The sequence below is a fragment of the Salvelinus alpinus genome, chromosome 32 (assembly GCF_045679555.1).
Source record: "Salvelinus alpinus chromosome 32, SLU_Salpinus.1, whole genome shotgun sequence".
Classification (NCBI taxonomy): Eukaryota; Metazoa; Chordata; class Actinopteri; order Salmoniformes; family Salmonidae; genus Salvelinus; species Salvelinus alpinus.
In genome coordinates this window covers 15,166,169-15,192,408 of record NC_092117.1, presented here as the reverse complement: position 1 = coordinate 15,192,408, position 26,240 = coordinate 15,166,169, and the positions used below count along the sequence as shown (strand labels likewise).

The 26,240-nt window shown below is 46.1% G+C and overlaps 1 protein-coding gene across 2 annotated transcripts in view; it reads right to left on the bottom strand.

The window, feature by feature from the left end:
- Nucleotides 1-26,240, bottom strand: part of LOC139562633 (bifunctional heparan sulfate N-deacetylase/N-sulfotransferase 2-like) — a 177,180-nt gene that overhangs the window by 5,167 nt on the left and 145,773 nt on the right. For both annotated transcript variants that reach the window (XM_071380463.1, XM_071380464.1), the window contains 5 exons: nt 13,414-13,465; nt 9,294-11,027; nt 4,903-4,990; nt 4,627-4,781; nt 3,580-3,765 (listed from right to left, as the gene is read on the bottom strand). In XM_071380463.1, coding sequence (XP_071236564.1) covers nt 3,580-3,765; nt 4,627-4,781; nt 4,903-4,990; nt 9,294-10,316 — 1,452 coding nt within the window. In that variant the 5' untranslated portion in view covers nt 10,317-11,027; nt 13,414-13,465. The remainder of the gene's footprint in view (nt 1-3,579; nt 3,766-4,626; nt 4,782-4,902; nt 4,991-9,293; nt 11,028-13,413; nt 13,466-26,240) is intronic.

Sequence of the window (26,240 nt, the reverse complement as noted above, 5' to 3'; positions counted from 1 at the left end):
ACCTACATGTACGCTACCGTCACAAGACGCAGGCCTCCTTACTGTCCCTAGAATTTCTAAGCAAATAGCTGGAGGCAGGGCTTTCTCCTATAGATCTCAATTTTTATGGAATAGTCTGCCTACCCATGTGAGAGACGCAGATTCGGTCTCAACCTTTAAGTCTTTACTGAAGACTTATCTCTTCAGTAGGTCATATGATTGAGTGTAGTCTGGCCCTGGAGTGTGAAGATGAACGGAAAGGCACTGGAGCAACGAACCGCCCTTGCTGTCTCTGCCTGGCCGGTTTCCCTCTTTCCACTGGGATACTCTGCCTCTAACCCTATTACAGGGGCTGAGTCACTGGCTTACTGGTGCTCTTCCATGCCGTCCCTAGGAGGGGTGCGTCACTTGAGTGGGTTGAGTCACTGACGTGATCTTCCTTTCCGGGTTGATGCCCCCTTGGGTTGTGCCGTGGGGGAGATCTTCGTGGGCTACACTCGGCCTTGTTTCAGGATGGTAAGTTGGTGGTTGAAGGAATCCCTCTTGTGGGGAGGGGGCTGTGCTTTGGCAAAGTTGGTGGGGTAATATCCTGCCTGTTCGGCCCTGTCCGGGGGTATCGTCGGACGGAGCCACAGTGTCGCCCGACCCCTCCTGTCTCAGCCTCCAGTATTTATGCTGCAATAGTTTTTGTGTCGGGTGGCTAGGGTCAGTCTGTTATATCTGGAGTATTTCTCCTGTCTTATCCGGTGTCCTGTGTGAATTTAAGTATGCTCTCTCTAGTTCTCTCTCTTTCTCTCCTTCTTTCTTCCATTCTCTCTCTCCGAGGACCTGAGCCCAAGGACCATGCCTCAGGACTACCTGGCCTGATGACTCCTTGCTGACCCCAGTCCACCTGGTCGTGGTGCTGCTCAAGTTTCAACTGTTCTGCCTGCGGCTATGGAACCCTGACCTGTTCACCGGACGTGCTACCTTGTCCCAGACCTGCTGTTTTCAACTCTCTAGAGACAGCAGGAGCGGTAGAGATACTCTGAATGATCGGCTATGAAAAGCCAACTGACATTTACTCCTGAGGTGCTGACCTGTTGCACCCTCTACAACCACTGTGATTATTATTATTATTTGACCCTGCTGGTCATCTATGAACATTTGAACATCTTGCCCATGTTCTGTTATAATCTCCACCTGGCACAGCCAGAAGAGGACTGGCCACCCCTCATAGCCTGGTTCCTCTCTAGGTTCCTTCCTAGGGAGTTTTTCCTAGCCACCATGCTTCTACACCTGCAATGATTGCTGTTTTGGGGTTTTAGGCTGGGTTTCTGTACAGCAGTTTGTGACAACAGCTGATGTAAGAAGGGCTTTATAAATACATTTGATTGATTGATTGATGAGCTCTGCTTTGTTTTTTTGCACAGGCTGTACACACTACATCAGTCACTCATTCACAATTTGACAAGCACTTAAAAATGCCTAGAATTTCACGACGGCATCCCCTTTGTGTGGCCATAATGCACCTTAAAAAAATCCATGCCTTTTGCGACCAGTGGCTGTTGTGTCTTCTCCCTTAGTGCTGCGTACTACAGCACGTCATCGGGTCTTTCTCACAGGCTACAAGTGAAGACAGACACATTGGGGACACAATGGCGCACGTCCTTATCCTATTCCGAGGTTCATATTGAAGATATTGGAAGAACTGTCCACATTTACTTTGTCAGCCAACAAGATGAGTAGGCATAACGAACAGCAAAAGCACTAGCTTATTTCAATCTACTGTCCCCATAGTACAAAAGTCAACCTATTCTATTCTGTGCGAGAAATACATATTCCAAACATAGTCTGGGACAGTTGTGGGATGCGACATATCCCAAATAAATAAAACCACTAGCATCAAAAAAAAAGTGTGGCTGACGCAACAGATCAGAATGTTTAGCTTAAAATGTTGATAAACTATTAGGCTATTTCTTCACATTATAAGCACAGCAATGCGCACATGGTAGTAGGCTATAAGCACAAATGTTCCATTAGTGGAAATGCAATTATGCATGTAATGGCTTTTATTATAAAGGTGCATTTTTATGGTGAAACTTATCTTCCCCAAACTTGAAACTCACACGCTGCCTATGTATGCCAGTTAGGCTCTACACCCCTTGTAAAGCGGAATAATGTGCTTAAATTTTAAGAAGTTATTTGGCCACTTTAGTTGTGAAACAAACCTTATTAAAACATATAGGCCCGTGCGACTATGATTCGAAAGTCACAAAAAAAGGCATTGTTTCTTATGCTGAGTATCATTCACAAGGGATAATATATAATTCACAAGTGATAGGCTAATATTGTCACCCATCAGACTATTCTTGATTTAATCTTGTCTTTACATATACTAAATAACATATGTGGTAAATCTGTTTTGATTTAGAATGGACCATTATCATGCACCTGTATCGAAACAGGGCAGCGGGAAAAAAATACATGTCAAATAGCGAATGGAGGACGCCTTTCCCCGTGGTTTATTCTTTAATGCCATCCAGGTAGGCTATACTCCTGTTGTAAATATAAACAATGTACTAAATATTAGGAAAGTTGAGAAATAAATATATTAGGCCTAGCCTATAGAAAGCTGATGGGATCCTCCTCTTTTTAGTAGAGGCCATCACTTTGTTTTCTCGCACAATTGCATAGCCTATAGAAATGTTGGGCAACATGAGCTCATGGGCTCTCATGAAGTGTTTGATTAGATTTTCGATTACATTTGCATTGATGTCAGAGTGATTAGAGGGATAATAGAGTGCTGAATACCAAGCAGTTAACACGTTTGGTAGGCTACTAATAACCATCAGCAGCATCAAAGCTTGGAGAAGCCTAATTACCATGACTAAACCATCACGTGGAATTTCACTGCCAGTTATACAGTCACCGCAACAGCGCTGATGTGAGCTCACTGCACGCAAGCGAGCTAGCAAGCCAGGCAATCCACAGCTGGTGTTAGAAAAAAGGATAAAGCCTATGCAACAACTATCTCGCCAGTCAAGTCTATTTAAAAAAAAAATGGTTTGAAAGAGTCTGGTTGTTTAGAAGACGTTAGCTAATGTTAGCAGACACCCAAATCACTCATTTCCTAACAGGCCAAGGAGAGACAAAAAAGCAGAAAAGCTGCTTAATTATATTCTTTGGGAAGGACATCTATTGAATTATACATTACATGACCAAAGGTATGTGGACACCTGCTCGTCAAACATCTCATTCCAAAATCATAGGCATTAATATGGATTTGGTCCCCCGGGGGCATTGTCATGCTGAAACAAGAAAGGGCCTTCCCCTAATTGTTACCACAAAGTTGGAAGCACAGAATCGCCTAGAATGTAATTGGATACTGTGGCATTAAGATCAGACCATTATTCCTCCTCTACCAAACTTTAAAGTTGGCACAAGCTATACATTCGGGCAGGTAGCGTTCTCCTGGCATACACCAAACCCAGATTCGTCTGTCGGACTGCCAGATAGTGAAGCGTGATTCATCCCTCCAGAGTCCAATGGCGGCGAGCTTTAAACCACAGTTCATTACTTAATAAACTGATTGACTGCCATGACTAACAGTAGACTGACCTGAATGCCACTGTGGATGAAGCCCCTGCGGTAGCGGGCAGGTCTGAGGTGGGGGTACTCCTCTGTGCTGGTCACCTTGATGTCCCACACTGACTTCCAGGCCTCGTACAGCTGGCTGTGGACGGGGTAGACCCCCGAGTGGTGGGGGGCCACAGCATAGCCCATGTCTGTAGGGATCCCATGCTCCTGGAGAGGAAGAGGGGGGGTGGTAGAGATAGAATGAGAGACAGATGGATATTAGTTGTGTCTAGGGACAGGAAAGGACACCAGGAACAAATTACAATAACAAAACGTGATTAAATGGCCATTTTATTGAACCATGAATGAGTCACCGTCTGCTTCCAAACAAACACGCAGCAGAAAAAAGAATGTGCAGCTCCTCCACTGGAGGGCGACATAGCCCTGCTCTGTCCACAGACCACTCCACACTGCTAAATTAGAAACAGTCAGGAAGCTCAGCAGGAGCCTCAATCCTTTAGAGACTAACAAAAATGCATCCAAATCTTAATGTATGGTGGTACCGTGCCACTGTGCCCCTCGCTGGAAAAACATAGAGTGTTGGGAACGCTTGAGGGATTGGTGTTTGTTCAGCTCAGTTGAGACGGTGTGTATCCTTCCTAAGGAGAAGCTATGGAGAGCTGTTTGAAGGATCCTCTCCCCTGACCGCTCAGAGATGCTCTCCGTCAGTGTCAGCCAGCAAAGACAGCTGTATGGCAGCAGGGATTACTGAGAGGGTGTTGGTTAGTATTCACCTCACACACACACACACTGACACCGTCTGCTTGCTGGGCCCAGCCCCTTGGCTCCCAATGCCACTCACTACATCAGGCAGCCTTGGGGGCATCTTTAGCCCCAATGTCTGGGAGCCTTGTTACCGTGGTTTATTGTAATCGAGAACAAGGAAACATCTACAACGGCCAGCATACAGGAATCCAATTACCACTCACCATCTGGATCAACCCGGCCATAACTACAGCATGCATCTTACTAGAGAGAGCTATCGTATGATTATGATGTTAGGTATCGACAGACTGGAAGCCCAATCACCTGGGCAAACAGCATGTTGAGCCTCATCTGTTCAGCCAGCACGCTGACGTTGTGGAACAAGTGGGGCTGCATGTGACTCCACATGTGGGGGAACCACCAGAACTCCTTTCTGTGTCTTAGCAGCATGTCATCTCCCCGGTCCTCCTCGTCTGTGCCTGGAGGGGGGGAAAGATGGGTACAGGGAGTTTCTTCCTGACACTCTCCAACTCAAAATCTACAGTGACGTTGTCTAGCACAGGGTATGTTCTGTGTTTTCACTTCGAGATGCTCTCTCACCTGTGTGGTAGAACTTTCCAGAGAAGCCGAGGTTAAAGGTGAAATCAGGGACCAGCATTCGCAGCTTGTTTTGAGTATTGAGCAAGGCCTGCAAACGAGGACATGACAGAGGAATGGGAATTATATTCACAATTGCAGTTATTAGCTTTAAAAACTATAATGTTGCTGACAAACCTATTTTTTCTTAACCACTAGATGGCGAAATAACTCTTGGACATAAAATGCAGATTCATCATTCAAGTGAAGAATACAGACAATGGGACGACATGGAATAAAATCAGAACATATCTAGGTAGCCACAAGGGTGAAAGAATGAGCAAATGTTGGGGTTATTGTACAGACTGAAATGGGATTGCAAAGCAAACCCACGGAGTCCTGTTCAACAAATTCCCCAAACCTTCACACTTTATCAGCTATATCAGAGCAGCAGCATCCATATACAAATCACAGGATGGGGAAAGAGATAGCTGCTTTGCCTCCACAAATCAACCCAGAGCTATGCACTGTACCTCTGGGAGAGAGATAGCGGCTGTACCTGATAAGAGATACAATCTCTGACTTATTTAAAGGGGGACTGATGTCCTTGAGCATGTGCACACACTTTGCTTTTCTTGCCGATTAGGATGAGTGTCTGTGTGTGTTTGTGCGGTCTGTGTGTGTTTGTGCGGTCTGTGTGTGTGCGCAATATGATCCATGTCTCAGTATTGGCTGCCTGGGACCTTAGGTTTGCTGACGGAGAGACAAATGTGTCCCCACAGACAGATCAAGCGATATTTCATGTCTGATGACAAGCGGTGATCAGTAACTGAACTGTCTTCCAGCACCACAACAACCGATCGTCTTTCAAAAAGGAGAGAGGAGAGAGGCTACTGGACAGGGGGATGTGGTATGGAGCATATGCCTGGGTGATGTCCTGTGGGGACACACAGACCTTTGTGCCAGCCTGGTAAAGAGGGGTCAGAGTAAGGACGGCTTGGGGTAGGCAGAAGGGCAGAGACAGAGGGGTGGGGGCATAAGGGTAGGTCAGGGGCTCTGGTTAGTCACCATGGCAACTGATCTTCACCGTCTGTGCCAAGTACAGAGAGCCGACAAGGAGGTGAGAAGAGCTCTTTGTATTTCCTCTTCGATTGCCTTATCAAATGGATGCCTACAGATCACTGACCTCAATATCCTTGAATTTCCCCATGTCTATAGAAACAAATGGAAGAACATTGTGAATGCCCGGGCTGGCTTAAAAGCCTCAACCTGCAGTGATGATCTGACTGAAGCCTCTGGGCATTGACTGACCATACCCTAGACCAGTGGTTCCCAAACTGTGGGGGGAACTCAGTCAGGCTTTAAACGGATTCTTGAAAGTTTTAACAGAATGCACAAAGTGCAATTTTGAAATTGGGTGGTACATTATCAGTCATTGCATACCTTAGAGAGCTATTTATAACTTGTCAGAAATGTCAGCCCAACTAGCCCATGTTTTTTTGTTGTTGATATTGTTGTAATTTATTTGTCACTCAAATATCACATGATTACACATTAGACATGCCAAAATGTATAGAATTTCAAGACAATTTGCTATAAAGCTGCAATATTTTCTTTGCAACCCATGACAAAATGTGTACAATTGCAGGAAATAAGCTTTAAACCCGCAAAATTCTCTCCACCAACAAGAGGGGTGTGAACAGTTAGTCAAAAACAGTGCTTGTGCACATAGAAATAGACGTGGCACGTGCGCTCGTGTGCAGGGGGGTGCGCGGGATGTTCCCCAATGCTGGAAGGGGGGCCCCAGAGTGAAAAGGTTTGGGAACCCCTGCCCTAGACCGTCAACATGTCCATGACTCCTACCTGGCCCAGGGCTGCATTATAGGAGGAGGATGAGAGGACATGGTCAATTGCAAACAACAGCTGCCATTTACCATAAGGACAGAGATGTAGAAATGCCTGTGAGATGCTGAGGTGACCGAGTACCCATCCAACCAGAGTGATTATGGCAGCACTCCAAGGGCACTGAATGTAAATTCAACCATTAACCAAGCAAGTAGAATATAGCTGAGATGCAGGAGTCAACCGTATCGAACAGAGCACAGAAAAGTGAACGTGGTTATGCATGTATGTGCGTGGTTTGTGTGTGTGTGTGTGTGTGTGTGTGTGTGTGTGTGTGGGTGTGTGTGTGTGTTCGTGTGTGTGGGTGTGGGTGTGTGTTCGTGTGTGTGTTCGTGTGTGTGTGTGTGTGTGTGTGTGTGTGTGTGTGTGTGTGTGTGTGTGTGTAAATCAGCTTTAGTGCTTAAGAGTGCAGTGCTGAGGTTGCACCCAGAGTGAGAATAATAGACAAGATTAGTGGTCCATTAGCCATGCCTTGTTTGTGCCCCGTTACTCGCCTCACAACTGCTTGAGGTGATTAAAGCCTTTTTGCTCAACCAGAGGCCAGGTGGTAGGGGTAGTTAGACAACACTGCGGTAAATAAAGTCGAGCCTGCATGGCAACGACCACAATGTTTAACACCACGTCAGGGCAGGCGGAAGAAAAATTCTATCTAACCTCTTTGTGACACCTCAAAATGTTAATAGGATCAACATGGTTGGTTGCAATGAACTACAGATGACTAACAGGGTCCCCGAAGAGCAATACATGTTTAACATGCTTTTTACATCCACTTTAGTAGAGAATTTAGGTGATTTAACTTCAAAATGGCAATATCTTAATACTGCACAAGACAACTGTCCGGATATATATACAATTTTCAAAATATTTTTTGTTGTTGTTGCTAGGCAGCGTTGGCTTTCGCTAGTCGGCTGTACCTGCGCTAAAACGCTGTTATTTTTCATCCTATAGCTTGTTCCCCATCTTCTTTTTAAATAGTGAGCCAACATGTTTTCAGCACTTATTTACATGACTGATCAAAACAAACATTCTCATGCTCTCTTCTGTCTCTCTGCTGCAGACAAATGGTGAGCAATATGTCTGGAACATCAAATCACAGTAACATCCCAGTATTGAATCGCAATACATGTAGAATAGTGAGAATCGCAATACATATCGTATTGGCACTTAAGTATTGTGAAAATATCGTATCGTGAGGTCCATGGCAATTCCCAGCCCGAGTGGAAACGTTATTTGAAAAGTCATCAAATATATTTCAGCATCTTTAACACATTAGAAAGTGGTAAGTGGTTCCATTGACTTGATGCTCTAGAGACCAAGCAGGCCAATTCCTTTCAGAGAAGACCACTTCTGTTCAGAAGATTGAGGTGAGAAAAAAAATCAATGGGCCATTCTTCTGACTACACCAGCTCGGCTGTTCTATTCTGTGCTCCACAATGAATCCATATACCTGTAATGTAATGTTGTTTTCTCCGTTAAGCTACGGCCTCAAGAGCATGCATGTACCTGCCTCGGCTGCCTGAGACGTCAAACGGTCTATTAGTCATCATTTCCACAGGAGCAATTAACCCGAAACGTCTCATCGGTGGTGTGATGACTAAACACAGTAGCGGTGCCAACAGTACTTTTCTCCCTCCATATGCCCTTACTTATGCAACCGCCTGGTTCCAACCTTGTCAGGCTGAATTGATGACAGGCTCATTAACTGGCTGATTGACTTGTGGGAGCCCTTGCTGAAGCGACAAGTTTGCTCCCTTGTCCCGCCCCCTATCACTCTCCAAATGCATCCCTGTTGTCAGTGCAAAAGCCTAATTAATCCTCCTAATATTTCCCATTAGTTGTGTTCATTTAGTTTGATGCATTTGTCAGAGTGGCCCTCCAGGCAACGCTTTTCTGCATTGCAAACTGCTGATGCGGGTTAAGTGTGTTCAACAGCTATAGAGGGTAGAGAAAGACCATTATGAGAGCTGTGATGTACTGGAGACTCTTCCGAATTTGTTTTTGTCACTTCAAATAAGGCTTTGGTTAAGACTGGAAAAGGCTTAAAGTCATCCAGTGGTGGTTTTCTCAAAGTGAAGTGAACTCAAGTAAATCAGGCCAATTAGACACAGTAGCGGGCTAACAACCAGATAAAATAATTAAGAGACTAATGGCAGAAGACACAGATCCTGTTGAGATTCATCCTAATAAATGCTAGCCTTTATTAGGCCTTGCCTTAGAAACAAGTCACACACCTTACGGAGAATCCCATTGGAAATCAATATGTGTCCCATGATGAGAGGAGCAGGAAAGAAGCACTTTCCTGAAAACTAAGTGGTAAATCAAAGGTTGCTTAAACAGAAACATCTATACTTGTTAAGGTAACAGGCTGAATAATCGTCCTCTTCGGAATAACCGCCTATTTCGTTTTTTTTACCTCATTAATAATACATCTTTACACAAGCTTAAATACCAATGACAGTGAACCTACAGTAGGCAGAGTGTGAGAGAAAGAAAGAGGGAGAGAGTGAACCCACCTCTACGTCGGTCACCTTCATGCGGGTGCCCTCCTTGCCCACGAAGATATCGTCCACGTCCACCAGCAGGTGGCGCTCCAGCGAGAGGCAGAGCCGCTTGCCCGTCAGGTAGGCGATGGCGTCCACAAACACCAGCTTGTGCAGCCAGTAGGACAGGTTGTTTCCAAACAGGACCCTCTGGATGCCGTCGTGGAGCCCCAGGTCCTGGACCACGGTGGCGTGCATAGCACTGAGCGGCCCCAGGTGGGCCAGGGCGTCAGAGGACTTGGTGCTGGCCAGGAGGACAGGCTCGTAGGTGGAGTGGTTGGATTGGAACACGGTCCAGTCGTCCCCGGGCAGGGGGCCCTGCTCCACCTCGTTGGGTCTGGTGATGTAGAGCAGTGGGGCGTTGTGGTTGATTCTGTAATCCCTCAGGCCCAGGTGGGAGTGCAGGAAGAGAGGGAAGCCCTTAAGCTGGGCGCTGAGCAGCGAGTTCTCGTTGGCCTTGAAGAAGCCGATGATGCCTACACTGTACTCCATGCAGTACTTGTCCAGCAGGTCGCGGTTCCAGGCGTCCAGGTTGACATACTTCAGTAAATTCTCGTATATGACCAGGGCGTAGCGTCCGCGGTTGCGCTCCGTTAGCGTGGGCATGTCTCCCTTCCCCGGGGCGATCTCGGTGCGGTAGCTAAAGTGGCTGGACTCCAGGATGGCTACGATCTCCTGCCCCAGCTGAGAATAGATGCTCTCTACAAACACCAGCACCACTGGGTCCGTACGAGAGTTGTCCATGGCCTTCACCTGGCGCAGCCGACCCGAGTGAGGCAGGAAGAGTGGCGCCTGCTGCCCACCTCCCACAGCCCCCGGCACCCCCCGACAGTCACTGAAGGGCAGCGGGGGGGCCTCCTTGATCTTGGGGCTGTTGCTGACGTAATAGGCCAGGAAAGCCATGGAGAAAAGGCAGAAGACGATGAGTGCCAAGATGAGGCGATGGAGCTCCAGTTGCCTGACGCCCCGCACCAGCTTCCATAGGCTGGCCACCATGGCCGCAGCACGACAGGGGCAGTGCCGGCGCAGAGCAGAAGGCAGCGCCAGGGACGAACAGCAACAGGGCACAGCAGCGGGCAGGGATACAGGAGGAGAGAGAGGGGGAGGGTTGAGCAGCAGACACTGGCACCAAGCTGTGCTGAGGGATAGCCATTTACGCTAGGTCACCATGGCCCCCATTGCCCATGAGTCGCCTTCCGGCTTTGGCCCTGCTCGCCTTTCCACCTCTTTGGATGCACAACGCGCTGCCTGTCTGGCTGCTCCGACTCAGCCTGGGCTGGTCTCTGGGCTCCCTCTACCTCTGCACTCTCCTACCTCTCTCTCTCTGGCTCCCAGGCACGCCCGTCCTCAGCTCTGCTACCTAAGAGGATTGGGTTTCTCCCTCTGCGTTCCTCACACACTCCTCCTCCTCCGCTCGCTCCCCTCCTCTCAGCGGATCAGCAGTTTCTCTCCTCTCTCCTTTCCCCGTCACTGAACACCACACAGCTCCCTTGTACACACGTAAACACGGCCGTTATCAGGAGATGCTGGTTGTATCGTGGGGGTGTAGCTCCTGCTCTCAGGTTGTGTGTGTGGCAGATCTTCTGTGCGTGTGTGTTGGGTTCAGCAGTCTCGGCTGGGGGTTCGGCAGGCTGGGGCTCAGCCTTCAACACTGCCCCCTGTGGAGGCCCAACCTGTTCATCTTGAAGGCGGCAGAGAGGAACACGCCTGAGGGAGGGGCAGAAAGAGAGAGAGAGTAGGATTAGTGCACGTTAGATCACAATCCATGTTCTTGTAACCAAAATTAGTCCTCAGGATAATGTCTCATGACGACGCAAAACAGAAATAGAAGATAAACAGAAACAACAATTCTATTAAAAGTAAAAAGAAATGTTAACTTGACATTTGTCTTGGACATACAATAATTATTTGTTTGCAAAACCGCTCAGCTAACAGCATCATAAACCAAAAGGCAGCTATAAAACCTTGCTGGTGAAACTGCCTGTCAGACTGAGTTGTTCCCTGTGGGTACACAGCGTCTCTGTGCTGACAGTGGCCCAAACCCTACAGAGAACGAGTCAACACAACCATGCGGCAGGGTCAAATTTGATGACGCTTCCATATGGCCTAAAGATTGCAGCCTTATGGTTTTTCCATTAGGTCCCCTCCCCCAACTCAAAACCAGGCCATCCCCAAAGCCCTCTGTGTGTCATGAGCACTTTTTCCTCACGGAGACCAAAAATAGCCTCACCATAACCTCCATGTGTTCCCGTCCTCCTCAAATATAGCGTTACAGGTGTGGAAGGAAAACTCTGACCTTAAATGTGAATGATTATATGGCTGTGTGGGTGGCTGTGGGTACACGATCTCAAAATGTGGGCCAATGCTGCAGAGCAATTAAGATTTTGTTTACGATTGCGGCTAGTCCCACACAGATGCAGGCAGGGTGCGCAATGGTAGTGCCGGAGGATGGGGGGGTCAGGGAACTCAATGCCGTGAGAGCTGTGCACTGTCAGTGTGTTAGTAAACTGGGAAATCTCCAGCACAAGACCTGCCTTACATGGGAGCCACTAGAGAATTAAGACAATGCATTCCACCTGCAGTGGGCTGGGTTGATTCCAATGAGCCCTCTGGGACCAGACCAGGTCACGAGACTAGCTCAGTGGCTTTATGACAACGATACAGCAGCACTGAAACAGTGTCTCAGTCCCTGCAGGCTGGCTGGATCATTTATCACTGTGGGGGAACTGGTGGAGGCCAACAAGGCGCTACAGTGCAAATATAAATATGTGGTTAAATGCAAAGAGCAAAACAAGCAGCCCATATCAGCTCGTTAGAAAAAGAAAAACTGACAAATCGAGTCCCAAGCCCAGACAGACGCTCACCACCCTGCATCATAAACAGGATACCGCGATCTATCAAAGTTACCCTGACATGATCAATGTCAACCGTGCCGCCACGCTACATTTCCTGGGCAAGCACTTAAAGGATCATTTTTCTCTCAGAAGTACTAACTAAGCCTCGGCTTTAGCAAAGGCACCTTGACAGAGAGAAACACAGAGGGAGATGAACACACAGACAGACAGACGACAGAGAGACAGACAGAGACAGAGTCTACAACACAGAGTGGACAATGAGGAGTGAGAAAGAAGAAAATGAGCAAGAACATTCGGAAGGACAGAGAAAGGTGAGGAACTCTCATGGTGCTTCCACTCAAACCCCCCAGAACCACTCAAAGACGTGGCACCCTGGAGTGGACCTCCCCTCTCACCGCAGATCCAACATCCTCTGTGAACATGGAGGGAGGGGGGGGACTGAGCGCATCCCGAGAAAGGAACCTCTATTCTTAGCCGGAGAAGTCTCACCTCCTTGACCACTTCCCCTCCAACATGTGGGCCATTGGGAGACAAATCACAACACACAGGGTCCTCCACCCCCTCCCACAAGGGTACAGAAGCTAGGTGGATGGGTGGGGAGGAGGCACAGGGTAGGGAAGGCTACTGAAGGAAAAATGGGTCAGTGTCACCTTGTCCTCTGAAGTTTAGTTTTGTTACTATTGCTCTAGGTGGAGCGGTTGTGGTCAGACCTGGAAACATTTTTAAGAAAAAGAAAAGCTATTTATAACAGCTGGGTCTGTACGAACGACAGGGGTGATGCAAGTCGATATCTAGAAATCCACAGGAAATGTTTCAGTATCGGATATACAAGCATGCCACATAACCTCGTTCTGAACTTCAATGACCACTCCAATCTTTTTTCAGCAACAATCTAGTGAAAAATGATGTTAATAGTGGTGACCGCTGTGTGTGCATAACTCATTTACATTTCAAGAGGCACCCATTTATAAAAACGAGGGTGAAAAAGGAAACATGATCGTGTGATGAAGAGGGAGAGGGGTGAAAGAGGTGAGATTGCTGTGCTAAATAATAGAGCCCTAATGGTGTAAGGAGAGAAGGAGAGACGGATGTGTGTGTGAGGAGGGGGGGGCGTGGCTTTTAACAACTAGGCTAAGGCTCGGGACAGACTTGACTGAGACTCCGGGGGTAAACAGAGGTATATAAGTGGTGGTAGGTTTGAGGTGGTGTTAAGACCGGAGGAAGCAGAGAGGTCTCACCTGAAAACTGGTGTGTCGGTCTTATCTGACGGGGTCGGTCAGGCAGGGAGACCTGTGAGGGAGAGAGCAGAGAGAATACGTGAATGCAGTGCTGAGATTTTCCCGTCTAAAATGTGGGTGTACAGTCTATCTACTATCTACATCTACTTAGAGCCCAGGCATCCTCCCACGGCCTTTGGGTAAGAGAGAGCAAGATGGAAAGAGACTGAGTGTTTGACCCTGAAAACAACCCGAGTCTCACAGGGCTCCCAGTCCCAGTGAATCTGACAGATTTTACAGCTGACATTTAAGACAGAAACCGGCCCCGAGAGCAGGGCCAGGACGATTAAGCCCAACGATGTGGAGGAGAGGGAAGTCAGCTGGTCACTGACCATTTCACACCAAGGCCGACCCGATTCATCGAGCTTCCTGCTCCTCTCCTCCTGCCTCTCTCTGTATAATAGTTTATATAGGCCGCTCCCCTCCAGGTCCCTACTGTCAGTAGTCAGTAGTAGTGGCCCTGGGGCTATGGCCCTGAGCAGCTTATAAAGCCTAAATGCTCAAGCTGCTGACAGCTGGAGGAGCAGGCTTTGTCCGCGTTAGGCCCTCCTCCTCACCCCAAGCCAGTCTGGCTACACAAGGGAGGGACGACTAAACTAGAGAGAGAGAATCCCACAGACTCCCACCCTGATGCTGACTGGATCAGCAGACACACACACAGGCTGCAGGTGGGAGCTGGGGAGGCATGTGAGGGGGGGGGGGCAGGGTTCTCTCTCTAAGGTGTGTGCACATACACTGAGTGTACAAAACATTAGGAACACCTGCTCTTTCCATGACCGACTGACTAGGTGAAAGCTCTGATCCCTTATTGATGTCACCTTGTTAAATCCACTTCAATCAGTGTAGATGAAGGGGAGGAGACAGGTTAAATAAGGATTGTTAAGTCTTGAGACATGGATTGTATATGTGTGCCATTCAGAGGGTGAATGGGCAAGACAAAAGATTTAAGTGCCTTTGAACGGGGTATGGTAGTAGGTGCCAGACGCATCAGTTTGTGTTAAGCATTGGAGTCAACATTGGCCAGCATTAGAGGTTGGCAGATTAATCGGATTGGCCAATTAATTAGGGCCGATTTCAAGTTTTCATAACAATCGGTAATCTGCATTTTTGGACGCCGATTATGGCCGATTATATTGCAATCCACGAGGAGACTGTGTGGCAGGCTGACCACCTGTTATGCGAGTGCAGGCAGCAAGGAGCCATGGTAAGGTGCTAGCTAACATTAAACTTAGCATATAAAAAAGCAATCGATCTTAACATAATCACTAGTTAACGACACATGGTTGAGGATATTACTAGTTTAACTAGCTTGTCCTGCGTTGCATATAATCAATGCGGTGCCTGAAATTGTGTCACTTCTCTTGCGTTCAGTGTAAGCAGAGTCAGGGTATATGCAGCAGTTTGGGTCGCCTGGCATCTTGCGTTCAGTGTAAGCAGAGTCAGGGTATATGCAGCAGTTTGGGCCGCCTGGCTCGTTGCGAACTGTGTCAAGCCCATTTCTTCCTTAATTAATTTGCCAGAATTGTACATAATTATGACATAACATTGAAGGTTGTGCAATGTAACAGCAATATTTAGACATAGGGATGCCACCCGTTCGATAAAATACGGAACGGTTCCGTATTTCACTGAAAGAAAAAACGTTTTGTTTTCGAAATTATAGTTTCCGGATTTGACCGTATTAATAACCTAAGGCTCGTATTTCTGTGTGTTTATTATATTATAATTAAGTCTATGATTTGATATTTGATAGAGCAGTCTAGCTGAGCGGTGGTAGGCAGCAGCAGGCTCGTAAGCATTAATTCAAACCGCACTTTCCTCCGTTTGCCAGCAGCTTTTCGCAATGCTTGAAGCACAGCGCTGTCTGTGACTTTGTGACTAGGCTGGCAATACTATAGTGCCTATAAGAACATCCAATAGTCAAAGGTATATGAAATACAAATGGTATAGAGAGAAATAGTCCTATAATAACTACAACCAAAAACTTCTTAACTGGGAATATTGAAGACTCATGTTAAAAGAAACCACCAGCTTTCATATGTTCTCATGTTTTGAGCAAGGAACTTAAACGTTAGCTTTTTTACATGGCACATACTGCACTTTTACTTTCTTCTCCAACACTGTGTTTTTGCATTATTTAAACCATTTATTTGAGACTAAATTGATTTTATTTATGTATTATATTAAGTTAAAATAAAAGTGTTCATTCAGTATTTTTGGTCCTCCAATAATCAGTATCGGGATTGAAAAATCATAATCGGTCGACCTCTAGCGAGCATCCGTGGGGAACGCTTTCAACACCTTGTAGAGTTCATGCCCTGACAAATTGAGGCTGTTCTGATGGCAAAAGAGGGGATGCAACTCAATATTAAGAAGGTGTTCCTAATGTTTTGTACACTCTGTGTGTGTGTGTGTGTGTCTGTGTGTGTGTGTGTGTGTGTGTGTGTGTGTGTGTGTGTTTGTGTGTGTGTGTGTGTGAAAAAGAGAGAACAAGAGAGTATATTGGGAATCAAAAACAAACAATTTAACAACCTCTTCCTAAACAAGCGCCCATCTGGAACATAAATCCCAGATACAGATTTAAACCTGAACGAAAGGTAAGCCTTTCTCTATCAAATCCTCTCCTTCATTTGGCTCCAGCCTGACTATAGAAGCCACAGTATATAAAATGGCATGTAGATAAAGAGAGGAAATGAGGGGAATCAGACAACCTCTATCACAGGACCAGATGGGTTCCCGGGTTGGAAAGTCCCTGATAACACTTCAATCACACAGAGCATTACAGACCAAACAAGACAGTTGCCAGACAGATCCCCTGTTATTAACTGTTAGTTAAATAATTATATTTTCTTTAGTCTATATTTGGAAATGCTGGAGTCATGTGCTTCTAGAGGAGGAGAGATACCACAGGGAAGCAGAGGGCAGAGGGAATGACAGATCTGACGATAACTGAGCTTATCAGAAAGAGAGGGTTTAAGAATGCTGCAAGATTGCATGATAACGAATAGGGCTCCAGTTTATGCACACACAGCCACACAACACACACATCATTTATTCATCTCTTAAGGACCAGTATGCATCCTGTCCACTCCACTCGACTGAACCCTGACCTGAGGCTATGGTATACCAGAGGGCCTGGTAGGAGGCTGTTGTTTGTGCTGGTGCCTCACATTCCACCCAGGAGTTGACCTAAGGTACAGGTCTAGAATCAGATTACCCTACCCCCAATCATAACTTTAACTATCTGGGGGAAAATGCAATGCTGACCTTAGATCATTGTCTGGAAAGGCCAATTTCATCCTACCATGCCAGTATATACATTGCAGGAACCCACCAGCAGGGGGAGATAGACCAGCAGCAGTAACTCACAGTGACTGGGCTCCTTTGATGGCAACAGGAGAGAGGGGCAGGGGACTGTTGCTTTGGCCCCAGGGGTCGCTTGCTCATTCACCCACAGGTGTGCTACCTCATGGTCAGTCTGAACTATGCCCTCTCTAACCAACACTTACAGTGACTAGAGGGTGTAGAGAGGAGTTCTAACAGAGAAAGGTCAGAAGAGCTAAGCCTCAAACTGCATTATGTGAGGACCAATGGCAAGACTGAGTGCAACAGGAAGTGTTGGTGGGAGGCTGCTGCTCTTGGAGACTCTGGATTAAACAATTAACTAATTTGACTGGATAGTTGAACATTAATGTTTAGCTTAAATTATCTCCATTCTAAATCTTACGCTACTTGTACGAATTGAGTCAGCTTCATTGAGAGAAACTGTATATGTGTGTGTAATTCACCCTGCCAAAAGTACTGACTTCCAAGCTGGTCGATTGGATCCAGAAGCCTGTTGAGTTGATCAGATGCTTGTCCGTCTACTGGAATACCAAGAGGGGCGACAACCGCTGTGTTTGCTCTCTGAACCAAAAAAGCAGACGGAACAAAGGAAAGAAAGGAAAAAACGAAGTTCTCGCACTCTTCAACCCTCCTCTGTTCAGACCCTGGGGGTCATTAAATTCCGGGAGGCAATGGCCCCTCTTCTCTCCATACGTCCCCCCAGGGGGTGGCAAAAGAACAGCACACTGGGTAGACTCTGAGCAGCGCTGTCACCCAACATGAAACAAGCAGGTAGGAGAGTCTGTTGTATTTCTCCGCACGTTTGTTCCTTGCTGACGAGTGATCTCGGAACAAGGTTGTTCAGCAAAGACAAGAGCAACAGATCTGTCTGTTTCTCCCAGTGTACATGAAAGCTGTGAGTATTTGTGTAGCTGATTATGAATTCATTCTAGGGTAGATGGACCTCATACCACAGTAGTGCAGAGCGATTAGCGCTTTTTGAGGCCAGTTCGGTTTCGGTTCGATTATTTAAAAAATAATCCCCGTTTCCGATTATATTAATTATTTTCCATTAAAAAGGCTCACCTCAGAGGAAGTTGCTGCACCTATTTGAGTAATTCCTGTCCATGAGCGGAAATTCTCATTTAGGTTACACCTCGAAGACTGAAGCAGGCTGCTAATATTTAGGAATTGGCGGTGGGAATGTTGTGTTGATTTCCACGTGTAGCAGAGAAATAACAACAAATAGGACAATGACTGACAGCTGTTAGTGTAACTAGCTAGCATGCTAAGCCAGGGGGAAATCATTTCAGAAAAACTAGCAGAGAGAGGAGTCTCCGCTAAACCCTGCCTATACCAGCTGTTGTAATGTTGAGGGTTGACGTTTTCCTGACTCTTGCCGTTTGATAATTCCAGTGAAACTGTGTAGGATTCCAAACGTCATTATTATTTGGGCATGCACACGGACATGATAAAATATCTATATTTTTTGTTCTCTCTATTATCATTTCAGCAAGCTAGCTAGCTATATACCATATCAATGCATTATCTAAATTACACAGCTATATACCATATCAATGCATTATCTAAATTACACAGCTATATACCATATCAATGCATTATCTAAATTACACAGCTATTTACTGTATCAATGCATTATCTAAATTACACAGCTATTTACTGTATCAATGCATTATCTAAATTACACAGCTATTTACTGTATCAATGCATTATCTAAATTATACAGCTGTATACCGTATCAATGCAAATCTGCCACAGAAATAGAAAGAATACAAGCTCCGGTAATATGGGTAGGTTTGGAGCGTGTATATAAATATTAAATGGTTTGGAGCGTGTATTGCAACAATGGGCGAGTTCGTTTTGCATGGGTGGGTGGAGATTTCTCTTTAGGATCAATGGAATGGTTGAAAATGAGCACCTATTTTAATTTGCTCCATGGCAAGGCGGCCAAGTCGTCTCTAGTTAACACAGTCACAAAGTCATAAACCACGTCCATTTCTACATTTTGTCTTCTTAAAATCTGATTTTAAATCTAACTCTCACCTTAGCCATAATCACACTGCTAACTTTAGCCTAACGCTAACCTTAAATACATTTTTTGTTTTCATGAATTTGTACGATAGACAAACTGCCTCGTTCAATGGCAGAACGACAGATTTTTACCTTGTCAGCTCAGGGGATTCAATCTTGCAACCTTACAATTAACTAGTCCAACGCTCTAACCACTTGATTACATTGCACTCCACGAGGAGCCTGCCTGTTACGCGAATGCAGTAGAAGCCAAGGTAAGTTGCTAGCTAGCATTAAACTTATCTTATAAAAAATAATCAATCAATCATAATCACTAGTTAACTACACATGGTTGATGATATTACTAGTTTATCTAGCGTGTCCTGCGTTGCATATAATCGATGCGGTGTGTATCGTTGCTCCCATGTGTACCTAACTATAAACATCAATGCCTTTCTTAAAATCAATACACAGAAGTATATGTTTTTAAACCTGCATATTTAACTAAAAGAAATCCAGGTTAGCAGGCAATATTAACCAGGTGAAATTGTGTCACTTCTCTTGCGTTCATTGCACGCAGAGTCAGTGTATATGCAACAGTTTGGGCAGCCTAATTTGCCAGAATTTTACGTAATTATGACATAACATTGAAGGTTGTGCAATGTAACAGGAATATTTAGACTTATGGATGCCACCCGTTAGATAAAATACGGAACGGTTCCGTATTTCACTGAAAGAATAAACGTCTTGTTTTCGAGATGATAGTTTCCGGATTCTACGAAATGAATGACCTAAGGCTCGTATTTCTGTGTGTTATTATGTTATAACTAAGTCTATGATTTGATTGAGCAGTGGTAGGCAGCAGCAGGCTCGTAAGCATTCATTCAAACAGCACTTTCCTGCGTTTTGCCAGAAGCTCTTCGCTGTGCTTCAAGCCTATCAACTCCCGAGATTAGGCTGGTGAACCGATGTGAAATGGCTAGCTAGTTAGCGGGGTGCGCGCTAATAGCGTTTCAAACGTCACTCACTCTGAGACTTGGAGTAGTTATTCCCCTTGCTCTGCATGGGTAACGCTGCTTCGAGGGTGGCTGTTGTCGTTGTGTTCCTGGTTCGAGCCCAGGTAGGAGTGAGGAGAGGGATGGAAGCTATACTGTTACACTGGCAATACTAAAGTGCCTATAAGAACATCCAATAGTCAAAGGTTAATGAAATACAAATGGTATAGAGAGAAATAGTCCCATAATAACTACAACCTAAAACTTCTTACCTGGGAATATTGAAGACTCATGTTAAAAGGAACCACCAGCTTTCATATGTTCTCATGTTCTAAGCAAGGAACTTAAACGTTCCTTACATGGCACATATTGCACTTTTACTTTCTTCTCCAACACTTTGTTTTTGCATTATTTAAACCAAATTGAACATGTTTCATTATTTATTTGAGGCTAAATTGATTTTATTGATGTATTATATTAAGCTAAAATAAGTGTTCATTCAGTATTGTTGTAATTGTCATTATTACGAATAAATAAATAAAAATCGACCGATTAATCGGTATCGGCTTTTTTTGGTCCTCCAATAATCGGTATCGAAAAATCAGAATCGGTCTACCTCTAGTCTAAGGCACTGCATCGCAGTGCTAGCTGTGCCACCAGAGACTCTGGGTTCGAGCCCAGCCTCTGTTGCAGCCGGCCGCGACCGGGAGGTCCATGGGGCGAAGCACAATTGGCCTAGCGTCGTCCGGGTTAGGGAGGGTTTGGCCGGCAGGGATATCCTTGTCTCATGGTGCACTAGCGACTCCTGTGGCGGGCCGGGCGCAATGCCCGCTGACCAGGTCTCTAGGTGTACGGTGTTTCCTCCGACACATTGGTGCGGCTGATTTCCGGGTTGGATGCGCGCTGTGTTAAAAAGCAGTGCGGCTTGGTTGGGTTGTGTTTCGGAGGACGCATGGCTCTCGACCTTCGTCTCTCCCGAGCCAGTATGGGAGTTGTAGCGATGAGACAAGACAGTAACTACTAACAATTGGATACCACGAAAAAAAAAAAAAAAAAAAAAAAAAAAGTAGAATTAAAATAATTGAACCAACAGTTGGTCAATTAGCTGTTAAAAAAAAAGTCATTTTCGGTTAATCACTCAGCACTATACCTCAATGGAGTGTTCTGGACTAAAATAAACCTCGCTTTCACTGGGTATATTTTCTAATATCAGTTTTCTCCTTCGTTGCCATGGAGTTTGTTGTCTGGCTTTAACCACTGTGGATATATTTTCTTTAACTGGAGGCCAGGCAAGGAGTCGATGGTAGTAGATGATCGTTTAAACTTAGGGACGTTAAAACTGGGACGGCTTTCCAGATACAGTTTATACTTGGTCCTGGACAATTGCAATAGAGATTTTCCATTGAGCATGCTTTTTAGATCGAGGCTTAATCTGTGTCTGGGAAACCTGCCCCAAGGGTGCTACAAAGCCCATGAAAGTAAAAAAGTGCTCATCCCTGGTAGCTTAAAAAAAAAAGAAAAGAAAAAAAAGAGTACCTATCACTTGTAAATGAACTGACCATAAACCTCAGCTAATGTTCAACTACAATATATTCACAATGAGATCATGGTAATAAAACAGCCAAGGTCATCATCTAAAGGAAATTATAGTTGAAAAGCCACTAACTGAACTGCCTGCACAACACTCCAACACTCTGATCATTATCACTTCCTGACTAACAACGCTCCACTGGATTTATGACTAGATCATAACACGGACTGCTGTGTGAGACAAAACTGTTATAGTCAAATTAATTTCCCATTTCAGCCTGATAGACAGGCAGACGGAAACAGACAGATGAGGAAGCTCTTTTCATAGAAGGGAAGCAGAAGAGGAGTAAGCTTTTGTTGAGGTCTTTCCATGCATGGTGACTTAGTTTCACTTGATTATCTTTGACTAGCAAATTCATGTAAGAAACTGTCTCTCCGTCCTGTCATTTAACGTAATAGCTTGACAGTTCCTGGAAAGCAATGCAAACACACAGCATTGACGGGCATGGCTTTGTTAGTCAGATGGACGGCTAAAAATATCTACATTAAGTCTGAAACCAGGGTCTAGGTTGAGGGGAAGAGAGGACACACAAAGATTGCTCGTTCCCTCAGAGGAGAACCTCCAGAGTGAAAAATATTCAAAGAATATCTCCCTCATTAAAACAGAATAAATATTTAAAGATTAAAGATGGCACTTCATTAGGCAGGCCATCCGTTGTGGCACAGTGGAGCACTGGTGTTCTGACAGAGGAGAAAGAGAGCGTCGCAGCGGGCCCACAGGTGGTAGCCTTGACGTGCCGGTCGGCTTGGGGAAAAAACATGTCACAATATTTACACTGTTACCCGGTGCGCTACGTCAAAACCATGGGGCCCCAGTAATCTCTCCATGGAGGGATGCCATGCAAACAAGGGCAGCCGGCTGGAGATAAGGAGGAAACAGTGGAGGGGGAGAGGGGGAATCAGGAGTATATTTAACCTGGCAGGGAGAGAGCAGCCCCGGAGTGATGAGGGGGAGATTGAACCAGGGGAGAATGACTGCCCCCTCTCATTGAAGCCACAAAAGTTCAAGGCCGTCCGCAGTACTGCAGACATTGTAGCCGAAAACAGGATCCTTGAGGTCGGTGGGCTTATAGATAAAAAAAAAAAGTGACTGGAAGAAGGATATACATGTAAACTGGGCTGAAAAGTTACTGGTAGCAGGAATATAGAAATACTTATGGTAATATAGTAATGCTAATATATACGTTGTAAACAGTACTAATGACCAGTAGCAGGATAAATAGATATACTAATAATGGTAATAAAATCAATTATCAATGACAGCAGTGGAATGGAGTAACACATCTAATCAACAATGATTTTAGCAGCAGCGTTGGTTGTGTCTGAGTGGGTGGTCTGTAGGAGGGAGAGCAGTAGTTGTTAGCCATTTAACAGCCTTATGGCCAGCACTGAGCTAGCCTGCAACGTTACTTCCTAGAGTAGCTCAAACTGAGCATGTTACGTCTCCATGAAATGCCATCTTAACTGACTTCACCTGGCTTCAATGCGCTATTGAGTCTTAACATATGGAAGAACGGTGTCACGTGATCGATGACTTTGTCCATTCATATATAGAGTAATTGGATTGAACCAATACAAGCGCCAGCTGAGAAAGCACATTTGTTAAGAATTAGGCTCAGGGAATCCCAGCAGTCAAACACAGGGAGTGTGTGGTATTGTTATTCTATAGGATTCTGCTGTGTTGCTTCTACCGCTGCCGCGTTCCATTCCCACACGCAACGCCATTGGGTGTTTATATAATAAACCCCTGCATCTGCACGGCCGGTGGAGGAGCCACACAAGGCCACCCACCGTGTGTGTACACACAAACGCGAATGTGCGTGAGTATATCAACATTTGAAAGGGAGGGGGTTAACATGACCACCTGTCTGGCAGGAGTTGCGTTTTAATGACATCACTGACCCTGACTTGTGGCTAGGCCTGCTGCTTCCACGTTTTCAAATGGCCTCAAGCAAACACGCTCTTGGGGAACTGGATTAGGGCTAAATCAACTGTGCATACAGAGAGCAACGTAAATATGTAATCACCGACCTTCAAAAACAACTACTACTACTACCACCACACTAATCATAAATAGCCCATTTCATCTCCTCGACAATAATAACGCAGTAGAAGCCAAAATAGGAATAAAGGAGGAAATAAACTAAATGACCTTATGCAGGAGATTAGTAGATAAAGCCTCATGTATAGTCACTGGGGTTTGGTTGAAGATGAAAGGTAGGGTTGTGGGCATTGCCATTGGCCTTGGCATAGTGGTGAGGTGGACGCCCTGGTTGCAGTGTGTCTGTCTTTGTCTGGCAGTCAGTACTGAGGAAGCAGTGCGGTCTCAGAGAGCAGGCCAAGGCTATAATCCAAACGGGAAAGCGGCCGGGTCAACACTGTGTCAGTGTGTGCGTGTGGTGTTCTGAAGTGCGCCTGTTGGGAGTGTGTGTGCATGTGCATACAGTATGAATGAATGTGTGTGTGTGTGTGTGTGTGTGTGTGTGTGTGTGTGTGTGTGTGTGTGTGTGTGTGTGTGTGTGTGTGTGTGTGTGTGTGTGTGTGTGTGTGTGTGTGTGTGTGTGTGTGTGTGTGTAAATATGCATACTGTTTATGTCCCAGGTGTGTTCTACATTTGTGTATTTCAGAGAGCAGCTGTGTGCCTCTCGTTCCCCCTCCATCTCCCAAGCTCACTATACATCAATAGTCAAAGTGAATAAAACAGGCTCTTCCTGCCAATGCAATTAAATCTCTGTGTGTCTCTAGATCTACCGCTGTCTATGTCTGCATGAGTGAGTGCATGTAGAAGCTGAGAGGCTACAGTCTTGAGGGAATAGTATTGTACACTGTGTTCCCAGTTCCCTTCCAGTGTGGGAAGCAGTGACCCGGATGAGCAGGGCTACAGAGTAATTTAGGACTGCTAGAGGAGGGAGGGCCTGACCCCTAACCCCCCCCAGCAACCCCCACCAAGCCCCTGGGACGGCCAGGAGAGGGGGTTAGAGCGGCGGTCAGCGGTCACACTTCCAGGCCCCTCTCGACTTGGTCCACTGGTCCCAGTATGCGGCTGGATCGATAGCTTGCCTTTGGCTGCTCCAGAGCACAGGGTTACAGGGCATCCCGCTGTCCCCTACGTACCCGCCTGCCTCAGCACTGCTGTCTGACTCAACCTCCTCTTCCTAGCCCTGCCTTCTACTCCAAAACACATAGCCAGACAGTGTGAGTGTGTGTTATAAATGACTATTGGTGCATTGTAATATGCTTGCATTGTGTGGATAATTGCATGATCGGTTACAAAAGTGTGCCTGCGTCCTGGATGTGTTGAAGTATGTACTGTAGTCTGTGCATTATCATGATGATAGTAATACGCTTCTGTACTGTGTGTGAACTGACGTTAGAATAGTTAGCATTTAGTGTGAGCGTAGTGTGTTTGTAGATACCGTGCTGTGTATACCGTGGTATGGCATGGGCGATGTTGCTCTCAGGCTGTGGCAGACTGTCTCAGATGTCACCCTGGGTTCTCACACGAGACATGCACATGCTACCTCCTGGGGGTCAAAGCAGAGCACGGCATCCTCATCTCATCTCTCCCACAGCATTAGATTCAGCCTGCCCTCCTCAACGCCTTCATCTCATTCATCTGATTAGCGGTCTTAATCAATGGCTGTAGGCTTAACAGCAGCCAGCAGAGCTCTGCTTGGACAGGACTGTTCTCTATTGGCCACACATCTCAGGCTGCTTCCCACTCAATCCCTCTCTGTCCACTTACTACTGTATCGCCCCCTCTGACCACTTCTCTTCTGCTGCTTCCATTCATTCTGTCCCCATCAAAGTTTTTCTGCATTTAAAACACATGGGTGGGGGTTGGAGCTTGTCTCCTGACTTAGGAGGTTGAATTTCTGGGTAGAAGTTCCCCTTAGGTATGCAGATCTATGAGCCGTTTACCCCAAAGACACCAAAGGCAACCTAGGATGTGTCTAGGGGTCTATGGCTACCTGTGAGAGTGTACAGTATGGTGACTGACACTAGTGATATGGCATTAGCATCTGCAGCAACACACAGTGGCCAACCCTTTGGGGCCACATCCCCTCTCCCCTAGGAAGGGACAACATAGAGGTTAGAGGGTGCAGATCACTAAGAGGGGAGGACAAAGGCCCACCAATGTAAAGTAGAGCTGGGAATTGCCAGGGACCTCACAATACCTAGGTGCCGATAAGATATATATTGCGATTCTCACGATTGCGATTTGATACTGCAATTTCATTGCGATTCGATGTTCCAAACACATTGCTCACCATATGTCTGCTGCAGAGGGACAAGAGAGAGCCACAAGAAAAATAGTTTTGATCAGCCATGTAAATAAAAGTGGCGAAAGCATATTGGCTCCCTATGTAAAACAATGGACTCAATCCGTTGCTGACGGATACAAAAACTCTGTCTGAATGCGACCGAAAGGCATAAAGTGAGAAAAGGGAGAAGAGTGAGGGAGGCGCTACAATAGAGGACAGTGTCTAGGGGGGCTCTGGGGGCAGAGATACGGTCCAGCGACCTCAACACCTTACAGATAAATCGATCACCTCTTGCTCCTGCCACACGACTCCGCTCAGAGAGGTGTTTGGGAGCTTTTTAATTGGTCGGGGACAGTCACACACTGCTCCTGAGGCCCAGCGCTATTAGAGGTCCACAAAGAAAACAGACTATTTACACCGCTCTTTCTCTGTTCAGGCAAGTGTACAGTACAGTACACCCACTCCCTTCCTATGACTTGTACCCCTAGGAAGGCGAGAAGTGCTACCATCCCCAACCACCCCCGCTGACACACATTTACACCCCCCCCCCCCCCCCCCCCCCCCCCCTATGGAGTCTTCACAC